This window comes from Erpetoichthys calabaricus, chromosome 2 (genome assembly GCF_900747795.2).
Source record: "Erpetoichthys calabaricus chromosome 2, fErpCal1.3, whole genome shotgun sequence".
Lineage (NCBI taxonomy): Eukaryota > Metazoa > Chordata > Cladistia > Polypteriformes > Polypteridae > Erpetoichthys > Erpetoichthys calabaricus.
The window spans coordinates 322,033,299-322,058,212 of record NC_041395.2 but is presented as its reverse complement, the minus strand read 5'-3'; the positions used below and the strand labels follow the sequence as shown (position 1 = coordinate 322,058,212).

Sequence of the window (24,914 nt, the reverse complement as noted above, 5' to 3'; positions counted from 1 at the left end):
GTGCTTTTGTTTCCTTTCAGATAAAATGAAGAGTTCTTGGTGAGGAAGAGGACATTACATGAGCTGCTGATATGAAATACAAGGCAGGAAGTCCAAAGTGGTGTTGAAACAAAAGACAAGGAATGACAAGGGGTGGGGGGTGGGGGGGGGTCTCCTTGTGATTGAATGGCAGGGTGGGAAGGCTCGTTTTGTGGGGTGGTACAAAAATAAACTGAAGTATTTTCTTACCACCATCAGACTGTTGAGTAGGGTGAAGTAGAAAAGAAGCTACACAATCTGCAAGTCCAACAAAATATGGCTGCCTAAAGACAGTCTCTGGCGCCCTCTGTGGGTGGGAAGTGAGAAGACTGTAGAAAATGCCCTGTGCTCAATATTTATCTAGTATTTAAATGTAAAATATGATACAGTGTACTTTGGATTTATCTTCTTTTTTCTATCAGGTCCACTCATATATAGATTATATATTTGTTTTATGTATTATGCTGGAAACATTTTTTATAAAGGATGTCTGCTGCTCAACTCATCTCTCCGGTTTACATCTTGAAAAGGTGTGCTGCTTTTCATGCATGCTGTAAATTCTCATACACTTTTTTTTTCTGAAATTAAAAAGCTCTGCTTGGTAAACCTCTACTTTAAGAAGTCCTTTCATTTGTATTTTGTAAAGTCACTTGCATCAGTTGTTTAGAAATAGCACTGTTACACTCTCTGTGCAGCACATACAATGTACCTGATAAAACCTGCTCCTGTTATAACTGGGGGTGGGAGGACTTTTTAATAATAAAAGATGTACTTAAGTAAAGATGCTTTGGGTCTTAATTATACATCTGTGAGTGGTAAATAAAAAAAGGAGTCAAAAAGAAGTCTGGAAGTCGGAGTAAGTGAATTCTGAATGGAAAAGAAATTCACATTGATGCTGTAGCTGGAGGTGCTGTCTGCCTCAGCCCTACAAACAGGAATCTGTCCACTTGCGTTAGCTAATCTAAAAGTGTGCTTGTCCTTCTTGATGCTGCTCACCTCATCTCTGCATGAATAGGCAAAGCCCATTTGTGCCTAACTGATCTGAAAATACCGAACAGTATTTACCCCTGAGTTCTTCTGTCCTGAAGCTGCCCATACTATTGTTGCAGTAGTTTTTAATACTCCTGTGTGCCCTACACACCCAAATCTGCCCTCCACACCATAACAATAAGACAAGACAGTGTTAATAGGTCAATAATTTGAGTAAAGAAAATAAAAAAAAAGTCGAGCCTTCTAAAACCAACAATGTCCTCTCAGGTGACTGACTATCATGGTGGCTCCTATGCTTATGATGTGTACTGGCAAGAAGAGGCGGGCCCAGGAGTGACATCATCAGAGGAGGAGAGCTGTCAGTCTGCCTTCCTGCAGAGAGGGGAAAAAAGACAAAAGCGTCTTAAACCGCCTCCTGTGCGCACGCATGTGATGACATTTACAGCAAACTGCAAAAAATATTCAGATCCTTCAAGCATTTTCAAATGTTGCAAAACTGCAAATAATACTTGTCTGGCTGGGGAGGAGGCAGGGTGTGGTGGTGTGCTGACACTCCTTCAAAGCTCTGAAAGAATAGAATGAAATCCCTGTATGGTCACTGTCTGTGTCAAGTTAGCACTTGATCCACATATGTACGTGTGAAGGTGTCTCTGGGTATTCTGATTTTTCTGCCACATCACAAAGACACGCACTATTGGTTAAATGAACACTTTAAACAATCCTAGCTTGGTAAGTTCATAAGGGTGTACAGTTCTGTAGTCAACTGCCATTCCATCCAGCTCTCCCTGCTGCTACCTACTCTTTGTAAGACTTCTTTTCCAAAACCTGCCATCTCCCAATGCCCTTCAATCAGGGGTGTAGTATAGAACTCTGGGCCCTATACATAAGCAGTCTCTGTGTGCCCCTTCCTCTCAATAGATAGATAGATAGATAGATAGATAGATAGATAGATAGATAGATAGATAGATAGATAGATAGATAGATAGATAGATAGATAGATAGATAGATAGATAGATAGATAGATAGATAGAAAGGCACTATATAATAGATAGATAGATAGATAGATAGATAGATAGATAGATAGATAGATAGATAGATAGATAGATGTGAAAGACAATATACAACAGACAGATAGAGAGCTGTGAAAGGCACTATATTATAGATAGATAGATAGATAGATAGATAGATAGATAGATAGATAGATAGATAGATAGATAGATAGATAGATAGATAGATAGAGTGCATCCGGAAAGCATTCACAGCGCATCACTTTTTCCACATTTTGTTATGTTATGCCTTATTCCAAAATGGATTAAATTCATTTTTTTCCTCAGAATTCTACACACAACACCCCATAATGACAAAGTGAAAAAAGTTTGAGATTTTTGCAAATTTAATAAAAATTAAAAAATTGAGAAAGCACATGTACATAAGTATTCACAGCCTTTGCTCAATACTTTGTCGATGCACCTTTGGCAGCAATTACAGCCTCAAGTCTTTTTGAATATGATGCCACAAGCTTGGCACATCTATCCTTGGCCAGTTTCGCCCATTCCTCTTTGCAGCACCTCTCAAGCTCCATCAGGTTGGATGGGAAGCGTCGGTGCACAGCCATTTTAAGATCTCTCCAGAGATGTTCAATCGGATTCAAGTCTGGGCTCTGGCTGGCCACTCAAGGATATTCACAGAGTTGTCCTGAAGCCACTCCTTTGATATCTTGGCTGCGTGCTTAGGGTCGTTGTCCTGCTGAAAGATGAACCATCGCCCCAGTCTGAGGTCAAGAGCGCTCTGGAGCAGATTTTCATCCAGGATGCCTCTGTACATTGGTGCAGTCATCTTTCCCTTTATCCTGACTAGTCTCCCGGTCCCTGCCGCTGAAAAACATCCCCACATCATGATGCTGCTACCACCATGCTTCACTGTAGGGATGGTATTGGCCTGGTGATGAGCGGTGCCTGGTTTCCTCCAAACGTGACGCCTGGCATTCACACCAAAGAGTTCAATCTTTGTCTCATCACACCAGAGAATTTTCTTTCTCATGGTCTGAGAGTCCTTCAGGTGCCTTTTGGCAAACTCCAGGCGGGCTGCCATGTGCCTTTTACTAAGGAGTGGCTTTCGTCTGGCCACTCTACCATTCAGGCCTGATTGGTGGATTGCTGCAGAGATGGTTGTCCTTCTGGAAGGTTCTCCTCTCTCCACAGAGGACCTCTGGAGCTTTGACAGAGTGACCATCTGGTTCTTGGTCACCTCCCTGACTAAGGCCCCTCTCCCCCCATCGCTCAGTTTAGAAGGCCAGCCAGCTCTAGGAAGAGTCCTGGTGGTTTCGAACTTCTTCCACTTACGGATGATGGAGGCCACTGTGCTCATTGGGACCTTCAAAGCAGCAGAAATTTTTCTGTAACCTTCCCCAGATTTGTGCCTCGACACAATCCTGTCTCGGAGGTCTACGGACAATTCCTTTGACTTCATGCTTGGTTTGTGCTCTGACATGAACTGTCAACTGTGGGACCTTATATAGACAGGTGAGTGCCTTTCCAAATCATGTCCAGACAACTGAATTTACCACAGGTGGACTCCAATGAAGCTGCAGAAACATCTCAAGGATGATCAGGGGAAACAGGATGCACCTGAGCTCAATTTTGAGCTTCATGGCAAAGGCTGTGAATACTTATGTACATGTGCTTTCTCAATTTTTTTATTTTTAGTAAATTTCCAAAAACCTCAAGTAAACTTTTTTCACGTTGTCATTATGGGGTGTTGTGTGTAGAATTCTGAGGAAAAAAATGAATTTAATCCATTTTGGAATAAGGCTGTAATGTAACAAAATGTGGAAAAAGTAATGCGCTGTGAATACTTTCTGGATGCACTGTATTTGCCCCCTGAAGACTGTTGCTGATCTTTCGCACAGGCTTTTGGATTTTTTCTTTACCATAGTAAGGATTCTTCTGTCATCAGCAGTGGTGGTCTTCCATGGCCTACCAGTCCCTGTGTGATTACGGAGCTCACCAGTGTGTTCTTTCATCTTCATGATATTCCAGATAGTTGGTTCAGGTCTTCCTAAAGTTTTAATGATGTCCTTAATGGCTTTATTCTTATTTTTCAGCATCATAATGGCTTCCTTGACATTCACTGGTACAGCTCTTGTCCTCATTTTGAACAGTGGCAACTCCAGAGTCCAAAGTGTAGAAGCAAGCTGAGGTGTCTCATGAAGCAATGAAACACACCCGAGTGATCACAAACACCTCTGACACCAATAATATGATCTGGCTCTCAGGATCCAAGTGCCTAGACCAGGCCAAGGGGACACAAATGTAATACCTGGCTGTGGCAGATAGATGGTCATTTCCTGAGAGAAGGACTGGACCGTGTGTCTGCCTAGGGGTTATCAAACGGGATCTCAAGCTGTTTCATTGTGTGGTGGGTGCAGCAATGTGCTGTACCAGTTCATGCTCCCTAAACTGACCTAACCTGATTATGGTGCCCTGAATTGTGGGGACCATGTAGAAAAAGTGTTGTCATTTCTACATGCTGTAACCAAAATAAAGGAAGACCAGTAATGGCGCACTGCACCTTGACTTGAGCATTCATTGTTTTCATCCTCTTTCTCTGTACGTTTAGCATTCATTTGCTCAGAGGTTGATGTGCTTGCTGCTTCCTGAGCAGCTCTTCTTTTCTCCACCTTAGCAGCCCACTTCTTCTCTTCTTTTGTCAGCATCTTTTCGGTTAAAACTGATTAAGTCAGTGTTTGTGTTGCAATTAATTAGTATGTTTTCTTTAATTTTTCACTTAAGTCTTCACTCTGCCTCAAGAATGATTTAACATATGAAGAGGTAGGGGAAGTGACAGTGAAGGTGGTAGGGATGAGAATGGCGCCCGTACGCATGTGCCACACGGCCGCCCTGCTGCCTGCTGCCGAGAGTTGTTTCTGCAGTAAAATAAAAAAATAAAAAGAGGAATAACCTTGGAGGTCAATCAACACCCTGACAACGAATAGTAGACGTCACGTAGTATATGTGTACCAAATTTCAGGTCAATAGGTCAAACGGTTTGTGAGCTACAGGTGATTTAAAATCCTGGACAGACAAAGATACACTTATGGAGGGCACTGTATAACCATAGTTCAAGAACAAGAGCTTTTGATGCTAAAAAAATGTTTAAAAAATAGCTAAAAACCAAGACAAGCATTGTGCATTGAATTATTAGCTCAGAAATGTTTAGTTTCAAACTAGTCATATATATATATATATATGTATATATATATATATATACACATACAGTGGTGTGAAAAACTATTTGCCCCCTTCCTGATTTCTTATTCTTTTGCATGTTTGTCACACAAAATGTTTCTGATCATCAAACACATTTAACCATTAGTCAAATATAACACAAGTAAACACAAAATGCAGTTTTTAAATGATGGTTTTTATTATTTAGGGAGAAAAAAAATCCAAACCTACATGGCCCTGTGTGAAAAAGTAATTGCCCCCTTGTTAAAAAATAACCTAACTGTGGTGTATCACACCTGAGTTCAATTTCCGTAGCCACCCCCAGGCCTGATTACTGCCACACCTGTTTCAATCAAGAAATCACTTAAATAGGAGCTGCCTGACACAGAGAAGTAGACCAAAAGCACCTCAAAAGCTAGACATCATGCCAAGATCCAAAGAAATTCAGGAACAAATGAGAACAGAAGTAATTGAGATCTATCAGTCTGGTAAAGGTTATAAAGCCATTTCTAAAGCTTTGGGACTCCAGCGAACCACAGTGAGAGCCATTATCCACAAATGGCAAAAACATGGAACAGTGGTGAACCTTCCCAGGAGTGGCCGGCCGACCAAAATTACCCCAAGAGCGCAGAGACGACTCATCCGAGAGGTCACAAAAGACCCCAGGACAACGTCTAAAGAACTGCAGGCCTCACTTGCCTCAATTAAGGTCAGTGTTCACGACTCCACCATAAGAAAGAGACTGGGCAAAAACGGCCTGCATGGCAGATTTCCAAGACGCAAACCACTGTTAAGCAAAAAGAACATTAGGGCTCGTCTCAATTTTGCTAAGAAACATCTCAATGATTGCCAAGACTTTTGGGAAAATACCTTGTGGACTGATGAGACAAAAGTTGAACTTTTTGGAAGGCAAATGTCCCGTTACATCTGGCGTAAAAGGAACACAGCATTTCAGAAAAAGAACATCATACCAACAGTAAAATATGGTGGTGGTAGTGTGATGGTCTGGGGTTGTTTTGCTGCTTCAGGACCTGGAAGGCTTGCTGTGATAGATGGAACCATGAATTCTACTGTCTACCAAAAAATCCTGAAGGAGAATGTCCGGCCATCTGTTCGTCAACTCAAGCTGAAGCGATCTTGGGTGCTGCAACAGGACAATGACCCAAAACACACCAGCAAATCCACCTCTGAATGGCTGAAGAAAAACAAAATGAAGACTTTGGAGTGGCCTAGTCAAAGGCCTGACCTGAATCCAATTGAGATGCTATGGCATGACCTTAAAAAGGCGGTTCATGCTAGAAAACCCTCAAATAAAGCTGAATTACAACAATTTTGCAAAGATGAGTGGGCCAAAATTCCTCCAGAGCGCTGTGAAAGACTCATTGCAAGTTATCGCAAACGCTTGATTGCAGTTATTGCTGCTAAGGGTGGCCCAACCAGTTATTAGGTTCAGGGGGCAATTACTTTTTCACACAGGGCCATGTAGGTTTGGATTTTTTTTTCTCCCTAAATAATAAAAACCACCATTTACAAACTGCATTTTGTGTTTACTTGTGTTATATTTGACTAATGGTTAAATGTGTTTGATGATCAGAAACATTTTGTGTGACAAACATGCAAAAGAATAAGAAATCAGGAAGGGGGCAAATAGTTTTTCACACCACTGTATATAAATCCAACGTCTGTCTGTATGTCTGTCCGCTTTTCACAAGAGAACTACTTAACGGATTTATATTGGGTTTCTATTATTGTGACGGAAATCTGTAGGGCTGCCGCCCCCATTGTCTTCCACTGCAAGTCACACTTGTGCAACATGCCATGTTGACAGTTAATTCCTTGCCACTAATCTTTTCGTGTTCTCTTTGATAGTGCAGTGTACCCCGGAACAATGAAAATTTGGGAACTACCAACCAGCGAGGAGACATCCATGTCCTTTCTTCAAGACAGAGGTATTCTTCCCGATTACCATTCATGACTGTGGTTCGGTTCATTTATTCATTGTCTGAGAAGCTAATGTCAGTAAAATGGTGCGAAAACCAGTTAGACATGGTAAAGGGAACAATAGTTGACTGGAACAATTATATGCGGGAAGTTTGCACGTGGAATGTCAGTCATCACGAGACGACACAAATTGGAGGCCAGGGCCTAGGAGTTGAAATAGATGAAAGATTGTTCACGCGGTGGAACACCGATTTGTGTCACGATAATACGATTTGCGTCACGATACTAGAAAAGTACTGGGTTTTTTCTATAATTTGCATTCCAGTTTATTTTGCAACTTCTCTCATTGTGCTAAAAATCATAGTTCGCTTGCAGGATCAATAGATTCGCGCTAATCCAAGACAGAGGCTGCAGGCCGAGGGGAGGGGGAAGCGTGACATCAGAAGTTGTAACCTGGATAGGGCCCTCCTCACTGTCTTGTTTATTTACTTCGCAGGCGGAGCCGCGGGGGCCAGCTAGTCTACCAATAAAGTAAAGACAGTTCCATCCATTAACACATTTTTAAACATTTAAATCAATTCAGCTTGAGTGGGGTGAAGGGAGCCTATTCTGGCAGCAACTGGTGCAAAGGTACAAACAACCCTGAAGACAATCTGATTTGGACAAGGAGACAATATGATAGCTCTAAAATGTTAACACTATCTTCTGCAGCTGTGAAGTAGCACTGGCAACCACTTAACCGATTAATGTGACCTGCACACGCACAACTTATAAAATGAAATATTAATAAAACTTATATTAATACGTATAAAATGGATTTTCCGTTTGACACAATCGTGCCAGAACCCCTGTCTCTCCCATCCTGTCTGTTCCATGGCTTTCTAGGACGCGCTGTCCAGGTTCTGTACAACCCGAGGTGTGGCTGTTTAAACAGGAACGCCGCAGGGGTCCGGAGGTCTGGCGTTTCCGACGGAGGTGACCGTAAAGAGCAGCCTGTGTTGTATGAGCTTGATGAAGGAGTCTAAGTCCTGCGTGAGTATATCATGAGTCAGTAGCCCCGATTTACAGCTGGGCAAAAGGGATCGCGAAGAGCCGGCCTGGTGCGCGATGGAGTGCGGTTAGAGACCATCGCAATTATTTGTAAAGAGCGGACTAGGCGAGATGAAGCGCGACTTGTCACTGTGTTTTACACCATATATGTTTGCTTCGGTAGAGTTCGCTGCGTCCTCCCTAAAGCGCAGCTGTTTCGTAAGCTACCTGATTTGTGTTGGGACGTTAAAAATAAATGCAACCGGCTGTCCGAGGGCTCAAACCTGCACATCCCTCGTGGTGTCTCTGTCTGTGCCATTGTTTTCAGCCACATGCTAGTTACAACCTAATGGGTCTTAAATTCTTACCAGATGAACATTCTTCCTTATTATTTGCACCTCCGTCCTGCAGGTGGTGCGCGCTTCTACATATACAGTTCAGGGGCACAGAGCATGCGCAATATGAAGAGACGACTGTCGTCGTTTTCCCGGATGTAAGCACGTCGTCCGAAAAAGCAACTTCCTTTCTAATTTTGTGGCGGAGACTGAAGGGTCTCTTGTCCGCCTTTGGGTTGCTCTCATCGGGTAAAATGCCAGGAAAGATCTTCTTTGACAGTGACAACATGGACACGGAAGAAACTTTGGAAGTTAACAGCTCAGAACAGAACCAACAGAAGGTAAGGGAGTCGTCAGTTTTGTGTTTTGTCGTCCCGTTTTCGCTTTACATTTTCCTCCACGTAAACAAACAGAGGAATATGGCGGCTGAGCACATGGGACGCCAGAAGGCTTTTAAAAGAGTGACATGTGTCTGGTGGGGTTGTTAGCAGTCGTTGCTAGATTTATTCTGTTCAATATCCAGTTCATTTGTATTTATCCTTTTGATTTAAATATTTTTTCTGAAATAATTTGGTATAAGGATTTCGTTAATGTACACGGAGGAGTAATTTCTCAGCGGAAATTCTATGATGTAAAGTTGTATTGCTTTTCTCTTAAAAAGGTGGCTGTTGGACTTTGGAATAAATATGGACATCTGGGTTCTATCAGGTCGCACGAATGGAAAAAAAAGTCTTGAACATCTCTCTGATACCTTGAATGATCTTTTCGACCCGTTATGTTGGATCCACAGCATCTAATTCATATTGCAATTTCATTATAGTAAAACGTCTTCAGGAACATTAGGGGTCAATATAAGGTCAACACTTTAGAAAGTGGCCAAACGGTTTCAATACTATATGGTATGGTATAGTTTGGTAACATAATTATATAGCTATAGGCTGGCTGTATACTGTAGTGGAGTATACCCAGGCAATGATGTCATTTGAGGTGCTATAATAGCTTATTATTATAAATTACAAATAACACAGATGTACGTGGACGTCTGCGCAAATGGCCGTTCTTATACTGTAGTTCCGTATACATATGAGTTATTTTGAATACTGCAAGTGTTATTTTGAACAGTGAATTATGTTAACATTATCACACAAAAAACAGTCATTAAATCGTTGGGTAATCTCGCCTGTGTATTGTGTAGGTAGATTGAACAACACCTAGAAATAATGTAGATGGAACATTACACGTGTTCCTCAAATACATAGAAGAGGGTAAGCAGACTAGACGGCTGTTGTTCAAGTTCAAATGTATTGTCCCAGGAACACAGTACTGTAACATATATATACTGTACTTGCATGTTTTCCACAAATTGAGAACGTAGTATTCTTTCAACATCAATTAATGCAACATCAGACTGTGTTTGTGAAAGAATCAGTGATGCAGTTGGCAGTATAAGTGCCTCTGGAGTAGCCTTATGACTCGTGAATAGATAGATAGATAGATAGATATAAACTGCCCTAAAATCTAGTGGATGGTGACCAAAGTATTTATAGTCAATTATACTTGCTTCCAAGTCATTGAGTATTTACTTAAGTCAGTTCAATAAACATAGGTCATATTCCATTTTTAACTGTCATAATTTAACAGATTACTTAAGTTTCTAACTTTTCTGTTTTAATGAGTCAAGATTTGTTCATTTTCTAGGTAATTTTTGAAGTGACTTCTGTGCTTTATACATTTTATTTATTTTATTTGCTTTTTATGATTCTGACTATGATATATACTTATGGATAAGTGTATTCGCAGACAGGCAGACTCTCATTTTTAATCAAAAATACCATGAACATTGCATTGCATTCAGATAAGGTAAACACAAAATTTAAAACAAAATCGGTTCTGCAAGATATAACATTACTCATTACTGAAGAAAAATAATGCAGTATAGAAGTTATTTTATTGAAGTGAACATGTATTTTAAAAGAGTAAATTATTAAAGTGTTACTGCCTTACTATGAGAGCCTATTTTAAAAATGCATTTTATTTTGCAGAAGTATTTCCTTTTTAACATGTTGCCTGCTGCTATGTAAGATTGAGCATGCACTTTCATTCATTTTGACAGCTAGAGAGGAAGAAGTTAAATTCTTTTGTAGTGTGCAATCAAGTAAAAGACATAGGTATACATTTAATTGTGCATTAGCTGAGTGTAAGGCAAGAAACAAATGTGGTATGCTATGAAGGGCACAATTGCAGAGTCAGCCAGGAGAGAGAATGCTGTGTGCAGTACAGTGATCCCTCGCTATATCGCGCTTCGCCTTTCGCGGCTTCACTCCATCGCGGATTTTATATGTAAGCATATTTAAATATATATCGCGGATTTTTCGCTGCTTCGCGGGTTTCTGCGGACAATGGGTCTTTTAATTTCTGGCACATGCTTCCTCAGTTGGTTTGCCCAGTTGATTTCATACAAGGGACGCTATTGGCAGATGGCTGAGAAGCTACCCAACTTACTTTCTCTCTCTCTCTCTCTCTCTCTTGCGCTGACGTAGGGGGGTGTGAGCAGGGGGACTGTGTGCAGCTGCTTTCTGAAGGACATGCTGCACAGTGCTTCGCATACTTAAAAGCTCAAAGGGCACGTATTGATTTTTGACTTTGTTTTTCTGTGGCTCTCTCTCTGTCTCTTCCTGCTCCTGACAGAGGGGGTGTGAGCTGCCGCCTTCAACAGCTTTGTACCGGCGGTGCTTCGCATACTTAAAAGCCAAAAAGCCCTATTGATTTTTTTTTTGACTGCTTGCTTTGCACTCCTTTGAAAAGGAAGATATGTTTGCATTCTTTTAATTGTGAGACAGAACTGTCATCTCTGTCTTGTCATGGAGCACAGTTTAAACTTTTGAAAAAGAGACAAATGTTTGTTTGCAGTGTTTGAATAACGTTCCTGTCTCTCTACAACCTCCTGTGTTTCTGCGCAAATCTGTGACCCAAGCATGACATTCTAAAAATAACCATATAAACATATGGTTTCTACTTCGCGGATTTTACTATTTCGCGGGTGGCTCTGGAACGCAACCCCCGCGATGGAGGAGGGATTACTGTACACTAATGCTGGACATACACTGTTGCTCAAGTTTGTCAGTATTTTAAACATGATTTGCAGTCGCCATCTGTTTTTTCTACAGTGACCTGAATTTCAGCTTCATCGGCTGTTGTTTTATGTGCATTGTAAGAGGGGTTGTGATGCCTGACTGCTTTTTACAATTGTGCTGTTACACAATTTGAAGAATTTGTCATGTCTAGAATTTCAGTCAACTGTCTTGTAGTAAGAGTAGTCTTGCAAACTGATTTTGATGTTACAGTAAAATTTCATTGTGTATTCATTGCAATATGTTGTACTTTTGGTATTGCTGCTCTATGCATATTTTCTCATTTTTGAAACTAAGTATCACGTAGCAGCATACATGTATACAACTAAATGGCCAATGAAAGAAGAATCTTAGGAAACCTGTACTGGAAGAACCTGAAATAAACATACACACCGGTAACTTGCATAGACTGTGTACCTCTAAACCTCTCTGTAAAATAGACAGATCTCATGTCCACACTCTGAACATTCGTGTGCCCAACTATGTTTGTTTCCTTTTTTGTTTTTGTACTTTTAGAGCACAGTATGGCATGATCCAGGAATGTAGCTCTTTGACATTTTGAGAAGTCTGTGGCCATCGTGTTTTTTTGACTGGCCATGGAGGCCATGTACAGTGGTGTGAAAAACTATTTGCCCTCTTCCTGATTTCTTATTCTTTTGCATGTTTGTCACACAAAATGTTTCTGATCATCAAACACATTTAACCATTAGTCAAATATAACACAAGTAAACACAAAATGCAGTTTTTAAATGATGGTTTTTATTATTTAGGGAGAAAAAAAATCCAAACCTACATGGCCCTGTGTGAAAAAGTAATTGCCCCCTTGTTAAAAAATAACCTAACTGTGGTGTATCACACCTGAGTTCAATTTCCGTAGCCACCCCCAGGCCTGATTACTGCCACACCTGTTTCAATCAAGAAATCACTTAAATAGGAGCTGCCTGACACAGAGAAGTAGACCAAAAGCACCTCAAAAGCTAGACATCATGCCAAGATCCAAAGAAATTCAGGAACAAATGAGAACAGAAGTAATTGAGATCTATCAGTCTGGTAAAGGTTATAAAGCCATTTCTAAAGCTTTGGGACTCCAGCGAACCACAGTGAGAGCCATTATCCATAAATGGCAAAAATATGGAACAGTGGTGAACCTTCCCAGGAGTGGCCGGCCGACCAAAATTACCCCAAGAGCGCAGAGACAACTCATCCAAGAGGTCACAAAAGACCCCAGGACAATGTCTAAAGAACTGCAGGCCTCACTTGCCTCAATTAAGGTCAGTGTTCACGACTCCACCATAAGAAAGAGACTGGGCAAAAACGGCCTGCATGGCAGATTTCCAAGACGCAAACCACTGTTAAGCAAAAAGAACATTAGGGCTCGTCTCAATTTTGCTAAGAAACATTTCAATGATTGCCAAGACTTTTGGGAAAATACCTTGTGGACTGATGAGACAAAAGTTGAACTTTTTGGAAGGCAAATGTCCCGTTACATCTGGCGTAAAAGGAACACAGCATTTCAGAAAGAGAACATCATACCAACAGTAAAATATGGTGGTGGTAGTGTGATGGTCTGGGGTTGTTTTGCTGCTTCAGGACCTGGAAGGCTTGCTGTGATAGATGGAACCATGAATTCTACTGTCTACCAAAAAATCCTGAAGGAGAATGTCCGGCCATCTGTTCGTCAACTCAAGCTGAAGCGATGTTGGGTACTGCAACAGGACAATGACCCAACACACACCAGCAAATCCACCTCTGAATGGCTGAAGAAAAACAAAATGAAGACTTTGGAGTGGCCTAGTCAAAGTCCTGACCTGAATCCAATTGAGATGCCATGGCATGACCTTAAAAAGGCGGTTCATGCTAGAAAACCCTCAAATAAAGCTGAATTACAACAATTTTGCAAAGATGAGTGGGCCAAAATTCCTCCAGAGCGCTGTAAAAGACTCATTGCAAGTTATCGCAAACGCTTGATTGCAGTTATTGCTGCTAAGGGTGGCCCAACCAGTTATTAGGTTCAGGGGGCAATTACTTTTTCACACAGGGCCATGTAGGTTTGGATTTTTTTTTCTCCCTAAATAATAAAAACCACCATTTACAAACTGCATTTTGTGTTTACTTGTGTTATATTTGACTAATGGTTAAATGTGTTTGATGATCAGAAACATTTTTTGTGACAAACATGCAAAAGAATAAGAAATCAGGAAGGGGGCAAATAGTTTTTCACACCACTGTACATGTATAGTCTGACCACCCATGTTATGGTTTGTCAATTGAGCCCGTTGTGCTTGTGCAGTCTGAGCAAACATGCGAGCAACTGAGTAGTACCTTTCCCACATTTCCAAAAATTGTACAAAAAAAAAAAATAAAGTGGCAGTTAGGTTTTAATCCAGCTATAGACATTTTGAAACAGTGTGGTCTGGTAGCTCAGCAATATTTATAAAACACAGCAAAATTCATGAAGGTTCCTATATGGATTTAGAATTCAGTAACATGCTGGTCAGTGAAATGTTCGTTTTCATACAAAAGAAGAACTAAAGCAAAAGTAACACACTGTAACTTATTGCATTTTGTAATATATAACTCAATAGCATATTTTTTTTGTAAGTAAACAGGAGGGCTGGGCGGTATGACCAAAATTCTATATCGCGGTATTGTTCAAAATAATACGTTTCACAGTATTCAATGGTATTTTTTTCCCCATGCATGAGTGGATGTTAACCACATTTTCCACTGCAATTACTACAGTAGACTGGCTAAGAATAGCCTATCCCACTGTCATGAGAATTGTACAAGAAAACATTTTAATGTGCATATAAGTATTTATACAGGTTTGCATGGCCCCATAAACTGATAGTTTTCAAGGGGGTGGCATTAATGAAGAGAAGGAATCACATTGTATTACAGTTGCAGTCAAATTATAGAACCATTTTATTGAACAAATTTTGCAAACAACATATTTTCAACTATCCAAAGAGGCATTTAGACTTAGTAAAATATTCAAAGGTGCTTGTCAAAAGTTGTATTGCATTGAACATGTCTTATAAAAGGAATTAATAGTAAATATTTTTTGTAAACCAACTACACTTTCTGTTAATGTTAACAATCTCTGTCCACTGACACATTAGCTATATGGATTGTAATGGCGTTGGTTATCTCGATCCACCACTTGCTTTTTTTGTCGTAAGCAGTCCTCTAGCAAATGCGTCTACAAGTGACATCTGACTCGAGTGTCCTCTAGCTTTTTCAGTTTTATCTGAGTACATGGAGGGTGCCAATCTTTGTTCCATACATTCATGGTACTCCAAAGCATGTTTGTGGCTAAGGTGGTGCAGCAAATTGCTTGTGTTGCCGCCTCTGGCGACAACTTTAGCTCAACACCATTTGCAGTAAATAGTTGTTTGGTCCACATCCGACCTTTTAAAACCAAAATCTCCAGACAACAGACGTGGCTCCTTTTTTTGGCAAAAGTTCTTCTGTGACATCATGTTCAACTTTATCGTCTGCAACTGCTTCAGTTTCGGAATGTTCTCCGTTCTTTTTCACCGCTCAATACCTCCACTAACGCATGTACTCCGTTGCATGCGTGTTTAACAGTGTAGCAGTGAAAAAAGTCCCCCTTAAACAGTTTCCCGCTGCGCCACATTCCGAACATTGTTTAGGCTATTTAAACCGGTATAAGGAAAATCCATATCATAACAAAAATAAAAAATGGTTTTCGGTATGAACCGGTATACCTCCCAGCACTAGTAATGAGTAATGTAGCTAAGTTGCTTTTTAAAGTAACCTTCCACAGCACTGTTAATGTATGACTTGCTTTAATAATGTAGCAACTCGGCAATAAAGTACCATGAATTTGGCAGCATAGTGCTAAGACTGGGTAGGGATCTGACAGTGTGAGCTGGCTATACAAATGATGACCGCCGACAGGAGCAATGTTTTAATATGAGCAGCTTGCATGAACTAGTGAGGAAGGCAGGAGGTCACCTAGAAATTGGGTGATGAACTTGAAACAGAATTGTGGTAGAGTGGAGTGTCTTCACCAAAAGTTGGCAAGAGAAACAGAAGTGGAAAACGTGTCTTTTGGATCAGAGAAAAGGCTTAGAAAGCAGTGGTGAAAGGCACTCCGTTTTGTCCACAATATAATAACGGTCCTTCTAACGCAAACTAGCAGCAGCCAGCACAGCTTGGTAAAGGCGATTTCCATGGTCTGAACAGTAGGGAAGTTTTGCCCTGCACTATCCTTCCTTCTTTCCTGTCTTGATCCTTCCACCCTAATAAACTGTAATCCTCTTGTTGAAGTGCATTATCTGATTCATACTATGTTTTCTTTTCCTTTAACTGTGAAGAAGTCTCTAAAATACTTTCAGTATGATCACAATACTGTTACTCGATCCACGTGTCTACTTAGGCAATTTCGCCCTCATGTAACTTATCCTTGCAGTCTTCCATGTTGGCTCCACAGTCTAGTAAATATCCTTTATGAATTTTTGCAATGTTTATAAACATTTCAAATTTTTGTAAAGTTTTCTTTACCCATTATGATTTTTTAATATTCTCTTCAGTTCCTGTAATATAAAAGAATGCTCCATGCAGACATTTTTTAATAAGTTCCTTTATTTTTTTTGTTTGTTTTTGTAGAAACCAAAAAAGGAAAAAAAGTCTAAGGATGAAAAGAAATTGAAAAAACAAGATCCCGATGAAGAGTGTGAGCCACCAAAACCCAAAAAGAAAAAGCGAGACCCCGAAGCTATCAATGGAGATGTGGGGTCCACTCAAAAACTCCAGGAACCAACAAATAGTAAAGTGGTTTGTGACCCTATTAGTAATGGAACATCAAAAATGAAGTTAGTTTCTCATTCCAGTGAAGAATCAGGCCCCGAAGGTGACAGTGATGCAGAAATCAAGGTATTTCTAAAAACATCTTTTTATACATTTAACAGGAGGAAAACTTCATCGTGCTTTGCTCATTGGGTGCAATTCCAGTTATAGACAAGTTATTGGTATCGGCTGTAAATTTTAAATGCTAAATGCAGAGTTTGCAACTAAATGGCAGTTTTGCCTTTATGTAGCACATTTAGTTGCACTTGATTATTCCAAAGTTATTTTATTTAGAAACATGCCAGTTATTTGCTATTTGCCATTAGATGTTGACAGGATAAATGTCCAAATCCCCCAGCCAGATCCAATGAATCTTACACAAACCTTATAGTAAGAACTGATTTTCAATACAGGGTTTAAATGTCAGCACAGAATTGTAGGTATCCCACCATGGTTTACCTTAGTAAAGAAATCCTGCTTTGATTTTTAAGGCAAAAAAGACATTAATTATTGTCTTTTTTTTTATATCATTATAGAATTAGGTGAGAAATAAAAATGTGTGATTCATTATTCTTTAAGGGTGCAGTGGATGTGACTAATCCACTATTAGTTGAGGTATGTGAGACTTTTAAAATGCATTATGCCATTACGATCGGGGAATATGCGACGCTTGAATATAAAAGCACCACGAATGCATCTGTATGTTGGCATTTTGCTTCACCACATCGAACTATTCATCAAACATCGAAACGTGCAGATCGATCCCGTAGAATACGCATAGTGGCTTCCTGTCACATGTAGATAGTAAACAGAAACTCTGACGTCACATTCCAACTTTTATCACACTGCGCCCCACGACTTTTTACTGGTACTGTAACTTGCGCATGTATTGCGTTAATTTCTGAGGACCTTCTCAGAGGACATGTCAAATGAACGCTGGGAACGCACGGCAGCCACGATGCGTGCACGTACGTGTTCTGAGCGTGAAGTATAAATGAGGCTAGCTTTGTGAAATAAAATTTTCAACTTAAGAGTAATCCAATATTTAAAAACTCCTGCAAAGCAGCCTTTGTTGTCTTGTATCATATAAGAGATCAGAATTTATTATTGCTTGTCCCTGTATACACTAAACTGGACTGCTCTTAATTGCAGCAATTACTTAAAGCTGGAGACTGCATTCTGCTTGCTCATGTAAAATTCAAAAGCATGGAGATTTTGGGTTGTGAACAAATTCTTTTCCTGCAGACGTTTGTAACCCAATTTATGTATGAAATTGGACTTAGCACTAAAAAATGTCAAACTTAAAAATGACAGTAATATTACAGAACTTTTAAATAAATAAAAAAAAAAGTAAGCTTTTGAATCATGGGTGTGTACAGTGTATTGACTTTATGCATGAACATCCTATAATTTTTAATAATAGTTTAGTTTTTAATTTTAATAACAATAACATTTATTTATATAGCACATTTTCATACAAAAAAAGTAGCTCAAAGTGCTTTACATAATGAAGAAAATAAAAATAAAAGACAAAGTAAGAAATTAAAATAAGACAACATTAGTTAACATAGAATAAGAGTAAGGTCCGATGGCCAGGGAGGATGGAAAAAACAAAACTCCAGACGGCTGGAGAAAAAATAAAATCTGCAGGTGTTCCAGGCCACAAGACCGCTCAGTCCCCTCTGGGCATTCTACCTAACAAAAATGAAATAGTCCTCTTTGTATTTAAGGTTCTCATGGAAGGACTTGATGATGATGATGGTCATGCAGACTTCTGGCTTTTAATCCATCAATGTTGGAACATCACGGTGCTTTGAGTAGATGGTGGTCCACAAAGAAACCGGAAGAAGAAACAGAAGAGAGAGTAGGGGATAATACGGATTTTAGAGCCACCATGAATAGTAGTTATAATGAATTGGATATACAGAGTATCAGGATTAAATTAAAGTGAAGTTATGAGAAAGCCATGTTAAAATGTGTGTTTAGCAGTTTTTTTAAAATGCTCCACTGTATTAGCCTGGCGAATTCCTATTGGCAGGCTATTCCAGATCTTAGGTGCATAACAGCAGAAGGCTGCCTCACCACCACTTTTAAGTTTTGCTGTTGCAATTGTAAGGAGACACTCATTTGAGGATCTAAGGTTGCGATTTGGAATATAAGATGTCAGACATTCCGATATATAAGATGGGGCAAGATTATTTAAGGCTTTATAAACCATAAGCAGAATTTTAAAGTAATTTCTGAATGACACAGGTAACCAGTGTAGTGACATCAAAACTGGAGAAATGTGCTCGGATTTTCTTTTCCTAGTTAAATAATGACACATTACCTCATGGAAATTGAAACTATATAATAATAGCATGAAAATCCACAACTGGCTCACACTTGTGAGCTGTGCTGTCATCGTTAAGGATCTGCTCATTGTGTTGCTTCCCCTTACCCGTGGCTTTAGTCCTGGAGGCCTCATGACACTGTGTAACCATGAGCTAAGTGACTTAACATGCCCGTGCTCCAATTGGAAAACTAAAAGAGATGTAAGCAATTGTATCATAAATGTCATTTGTTACCTTGGGTATTAAAATGTAAACTGTTGATTCACCTGTTTACCTCTGACAGATCTTATTGTGTAACTGTGTGCCTTGCTGGTTACATTAGGTGATGTTTGCAAACAAAAGTCCAAAATGATTGAAAATGGTGACAAAGCACATGCCATTATCTACTGTGCTTTCTGCTTCAATATTAGTTTATTTCATTTGTAAGTTGCTAGTTGACAATTAAGTAGAAAAGAAAAACATTTTGGTTTTATTTGCTTATTTTTATCTGCAGAATTGCCGTAATTGGAGACCACTAACTGGAGACCTTTGTGTATGATTCTTTCTAAATGTACTTTCACCATTTTATGTATAACATTACTTTGGCTTTAAAAACCTAACAGCTATTACAGAGTTAGCATGTTTTTTTTTTTTTTTTGGTTAATTGTTCATGTTTTAACCATCTCTGCGAGTTTATACTTGAGCCACATATATATCCAGCCATTGTGGCACTTCTAAAACACAAGTTTATTTTGGAAAATAAACAAAATATTTTGTTGTCATTGCAGACGAAGTGTACAGAAAGAGCCACTTGGTTTAAACCTTGCCTGGATTTTTACTTCTTTAAGTACAACTGTAGGTGATACTACCTGTGTTAAGTTTACTCTGGATACTCTGTTTTTTCCCACATATTAAAACATACAGGTTATATTATCTGATAACCCCAGTTGAGTAAGAGTATGTGTGTAGTTTAGTCTGGGGACCTGGCCAAAATTGTTACCTTCTTGTTGCTCAGTCCATCTGGGGTAAGCACCTGATCCCCTTAAAGCGAATAGGATAAGCTGGTGAGAAAATGATTTGTGTTAGGATTGACAACTGCAACCATGCCTAGTAAATTCAGAGGGTAAATGTGAATTTATTTAAATGATAATAACAAAACCTTTTTTTGCCTTCCAGGATTTGATATTAAAACGTATTTTTATAATAGGTGTGACTCCTATAGTGAATTGTAAGCTTTGTATTTAGTACAGAGAACTTGCTAGTTTTCTTATTACAAGCATGCATTATATTTCCTTATTCAATTGCTGGACTAAATGAGAAAAAAAAAAAAAAAAAAAGCATTTAGTAGATTCAGTTTGACAATAGGATACATAAGAAGCCATACTTTGATGTCATGGAGCTGCACAACATATTTGAAGGGGGGCATGTTGCCTTAATGTAAGACTTTGCCGGAGTTGAACATTCTGGGGTCTCCTGCGCACTTTAACTTGGTAGTATAAAGCACTGCTGTTGAAAGCAAAGGGGCATCTTTCAAAATAAGCAAATTGTTTGGGACTCACAACAGTTTAAAATTTATTTGCAAAATGGGACATAAGACTTGCACCTGCTGCATATATTCTTCAGTTAGTGGTTATTTTTTGTTTTTTTTTTGCACTGTGGGTTGGAAACTGGTGGCCACAGTTTGCAGAACTTTTGACAGTTAATCGCAGATTGCATACTAATGATAAAGTGTATAAAGTCTCTGTACAGTAAGCAATTCTTTTGAATGGTCACTACTGGAACTTGTGAGTTGTCCACTGTTGTAGCCTGCCACACTGTACTCCTCTTCTGTGTTTCCCCTGTGCTTTTACAAAATATTCTGTGATTAAGCTGCTAGACACAAGTGTGATGATGTAAATGGTGCCCACAGTATAATATACCTGCCACTAACAATTTTAATTTGATAGTGTGCAGTGATACCTGAATTGACTGCAATGAAATAATTCTGATACACATACAGTGCTTCCGGAAAGTATTCACAGCGCATCACTTTTTCCACATTTTGTTATGTTAGCCTTATTCCAAAATGGATTAACTCTTTTAGGGCTAATTTTTTTTTTGTTTCTTTTCTCCCAGGGCTGAATATTTTTCCAAAAACTAACATTTTTTAAAAAAGAACACAAAGCAATTGTTTAACATATCAAATCAACAAAAAATATTTACTTTTGACAAATGTTACTGTCTTGCATGTTGTATGAGCCTGCATACTCTATGATTTCACATACATATCACATACATTTTACACAGCAAAGTCTGATCTCGCTCAAAGCAGCCAATTTCAGTCATTGCCACATTGCACTCCTTACAATATGTGTTGCTTTGGTGCCTATTTTTCAATTGTCTGTTGCTGCACTTTCTCACATATATTGTCAGTGTGTACTGTAGAGAGACAAGTCACCCATTTGCCATCGTGCCATGCCACTGCCACCAAGTTTTCTGCCTGCATGAAAACCGTATTGTCACCTCTTTTCATCTTCTGAAACTTTATGAACTTTATGTATGGCATTATAGCCTGGCTCACCCCATGGGATTTGCTTCTGTTTATTACAGAAGTGAATAAAACTTTGCAGCAGCATGTACCTAAGCCACCAGGGGACAAAACACGTTTGGACCAATGCTCCCTGAAGTTATATCACCAGTTCTGTCCCATCTCTATTTGTAATGCCACAGCGCGCTTCATCTCGTCTTTCGTTGTGGGTTTCCACTTTGAAAAACGAGAATGCGATGCAAACGCAGCCCGCGATTCAAAAAAAATCTCTGCCTACCTGTTTGTCTCGTCTGACAGTAGCTGAAAAGCAGCATCAGGAGAGAGCAGCCTGAAGTACAGCAGCTGGTGATCTGTCGTGTCCAACAGCAAGCCATGCTGTCTTGTAAACTCCGGTAGCCAGATCAGCTCTCAACGGATCAATGTCTGTGTATTTATCCCATGCGAACCTTGCCGTAGATGCATCGGCTGCGCGAAGGCACTCAACTGGCAGCAGATCCGCTGGCGCGGCATCGGCTGGTGTCTGATCAGCTGATGCCTGCTTCTAGCTCTCTTGCTCGATCTCCTGATCACTGCCAATAAAGTCCGATTCTGAAAATTCAAGAGTCCGACGCCGCGATAATGCGCAAAACATCGTCTGCCAAGTGTTTTCTTTTCTGCACTTGCTTCGTTTCCTTTTCACATGTCGGTGCCATCTTGCCTTTGTTTACATTTCGCAACTCACGCACACGCAATGTTTATTTGCCGAATCAACGAGTCTAGCATTCCTCCAAGCACAGAGGGAATGCCTGTGACGTGACAGTGAGATTTGTCGCCATTAACAGCTGATTGTCGCCCCCTATCCCTGGATGTCGACTTTTGTCGACATTCGCCTTCAACCCCTCCTGTCGACAAAAGTCGACATCCGCCCTAAAAGAGTTAAATTCATTTTTTCCTCAGAATTCTATACACAACACCCCATAATGACAACGTGAAAAAAATTTACTTGAGGTTTTTGCAAATTTATTAAAAATAAAAAAATTGAGAAAGTACATGTACATAAGTATTCACAGCCTTTGCCATGAAGCTCAAAATTAAGCTCAAGTGCATCCTGTTTCCCATGATCATCCTTGAGATGTTTCTGCAGTTTAATTGGAGTCCACCTGTGGTAAATTCATTTGATTGGACATGATTTGGAAAGGCACACACCTGTTTATATAAGGTCCCACAGTTGACAGTTCATCTCAGAGCACAAACCAAGCATGACTAGTCAGGATAAAGGGAAAGATGACTGCAGCAATGTACAGAGACATCTTGGATGAAAACCTGCTCCAGAGCACTCTTGACCTCAGACTGGGGCGACATCTGTGAATGTCCTTGAGTGGCCCAGCCAGAGCACAGACTTGAATCAGATTGAACATCTCTTGAGAGATCTTAAAATTGATGTGCACTGACGCTTCCCATCCAACCTGATGGAGCTTGAGAGGTGCTGCAAAGAGGAATGGGCGAAACTGGCCAAGGATAGGTGTGCCGAGCTTGTGGCATCATATTCAAAAAGACTTGAGGCTGTAATTGCTGCCAAAGGTGCATCGACAAAGTATTGAGCAAAGGCTGTGAATACTTATGTACATGAGATTTCTCAGTTTTTTTATTTTTAATAAATTTGCAAAAACCTCAAGTAAACTTTTTTGACGTTGCCATTATGGGGTATTGTGTGTAGAATTCTGAGGGAAAAAAATGAATTTAATCCATTTTGGAAGAAGGCTGTAACATAACAAAATGTGGAAAAAGTGATGCGCTGTGAATACTTTCCGGATGCACTGTAAGTATACTGTGTATGGGGTGCTGTTTTCTGACATTACTGAATGATTCCTAAGCTCCTAGGTTGTTAGACCACACATTGTCTGCATGAAGGAGTGGATCTCTTTACCTTTCAGCTACTTTCATTGACACAAATATTGCTGTATTCTGGAGTAATTTTTTTACTAGTTAGCTTTTTTATATAATTCATTTTACAATATATTGTAAATGAATATCCTAAAATGCAAACTACAGTAAAACTAGTATACCTACTTGTGACCTAATCACTGTCATACTTGAATATTAGAAAGTCTGATATTTATTGCCCAGCCACTTTCTTGTGCTGATGCCTAATCTTAAATTGAAGATGGTGAATTTATAATTTGAGTGTAAACTTAAAAACTAATGAGATTAAATAAGTCCTCCTTGTACTTTGAAATCAACTTCCAATTTTTTCATTTATAATCTTTGTGTAGAACTTAGTCTTAATATTTCAATGCAGTATTATTTTTTTGGTTAGTGGAGTGGTGTTTAGATCAAAATATCTGTGGTGTTTATGAAAATTCAAGCATAATTATTCTTTTTTTTTTTCTTCTTCATTTTCAGGAAGAAACTCCAGAACAAAAAGAGGGTGCTTTTTCTAATTTTAGGATTTCTCAAGAAACTGTAAATCTTTTGAAAGGTACTGAAATTGATTTGAGAAGGCATTTTTTCCATGTGACTGGTTAGATGATTATTTTGTGTTCATTAACTTTCCTGTAAAACTGTTTGTTTTGTTGCAGTGTTTCTGGCATTTCCTCTAAGCATCTCTCATTATCTGCTGATTTTTAAAAAAACTCTTTTTACTAGTTATTGTTAACTTCCTCTGGGACATGCTTTTACAGGCTATACATTGGTTTGATAATCCCAAGCCTTAGTCTACTGCAGTCACTTTATAGGAGCATTTAAACTTTTCATTGAGTTCATGCCAATATCTACAGATTGATATTGTGCTATTTATACCAAGTACGAAGTTTATCTTAAGCAGATAACAGGCATCCGCCTTCCCCAGACCACGTGGGAGCGACCGCCCTGGCGGCTATGGGAACCACGGGTACAGAGCTTGGAAGCTCATCCCTGTAGGGGCCCGTGGTCATCGGCAGGGGGCGCCCCAATGCCTTGGGAGCCCTGGACCTCAGCACTTCTGCCACACCCAGAAGTGCTGGGGAGAAGAGGATCGGGGACACCCGGAGTGCTTCTGGGTACACAGACGGCACTTCCGCCACACTGGGGAGTGCCGGCAGAAGATTGCCGGTAAGCACTTGGAGCACATCCGGGTGATTATAAAAGGGGCCGCCTCCCTTCATTCAGGACTTGAGTTGGGTGGAAGCAGGACGAGGTCTGGGAGGAGGCAAGGAGGCGGCCTGAAGGAGAGAAGGCATTGTGTGTTGTGGCCAGGACTTTGGGCTTGTGAGCACTTTCTGTAAATATGGATATGTATAATAAACGTGTACGGGGTGGTTTAAACGTGTCTGCCTGTCTGTGTCCTGGTCATGTTCCCCAAATGTAAGAACATAAGTTGTATTAAAGAGGCTGAGCCATAAACAAAAATAACTGCATTAAATACTGTACTATGTGTTTCTACAGTAACACTACATTAGTGCTCATTTTTAATGTTTAAATTTTTATTAATTATCAATATTGTCACAGGCGATAACGGGTTGGCTGGCATCCCAGCCTGCATGGGTAGTTCTTTACCTGGCCAGGAAGCCTTTTTTGTTTATGGGACGTACTTGATGTATATGAATTTGTAAAACAGCTGATTTTTATTTTTG

General features: G+C 39.8%; 2 protein-coding genes across 2 annotated transcripts in view; both read left to right on the top strand.

Moving 5' to 3' along the window:
• si:ch211-250c4.3 (uncharacterized protein LOC100535981 homolog) overlaps nucleotides 1-132 on the top strand; it is an 86,161-nt gene extending 86,029 nt beyond the window's left edge. Inside the window, exon 8 of the mRNA XM_028795979.2 lies at nucleotides 21-132. The gene's annotated coding sequence lies outside the window, so the exon portion shown is untranslated. The remainder of the gene's footprint in view (nucleotides 1-20) is intronic.
• An 8,580-nt stretch (nucleotides 133-8,712) lies between these two features.
• ddx21 (DEAD (Asp-Glu-Ala-Asp) box helicase 21) overlaps nucleotides 8,713-24,914 on the top strand; it is a 58,510-nt gene continuing 42,308 nt past the window's right edge. Inside the window, exons 1-3 of the mRNA XM_028795978.2 lie at nucleotides 8,713-8,880; nucleotides 16,306-16,572; nucleotides 23,707-23,782. Of these exons, the coding sequence (XP_028651811.1) occupies nucleotides 8,794-8,880; nucleotides 16,306-16,572; nucleotides 23,707-23,782 (430 nt within the window). The 5' untranslated portion in view covers nucleotides 8,713-8,793. The remainder of the gene's footprint in view (nucleotides 8,881-16,305; nucleotides 16,573-23,706; nucleotides 23,783-24,914) is intronic.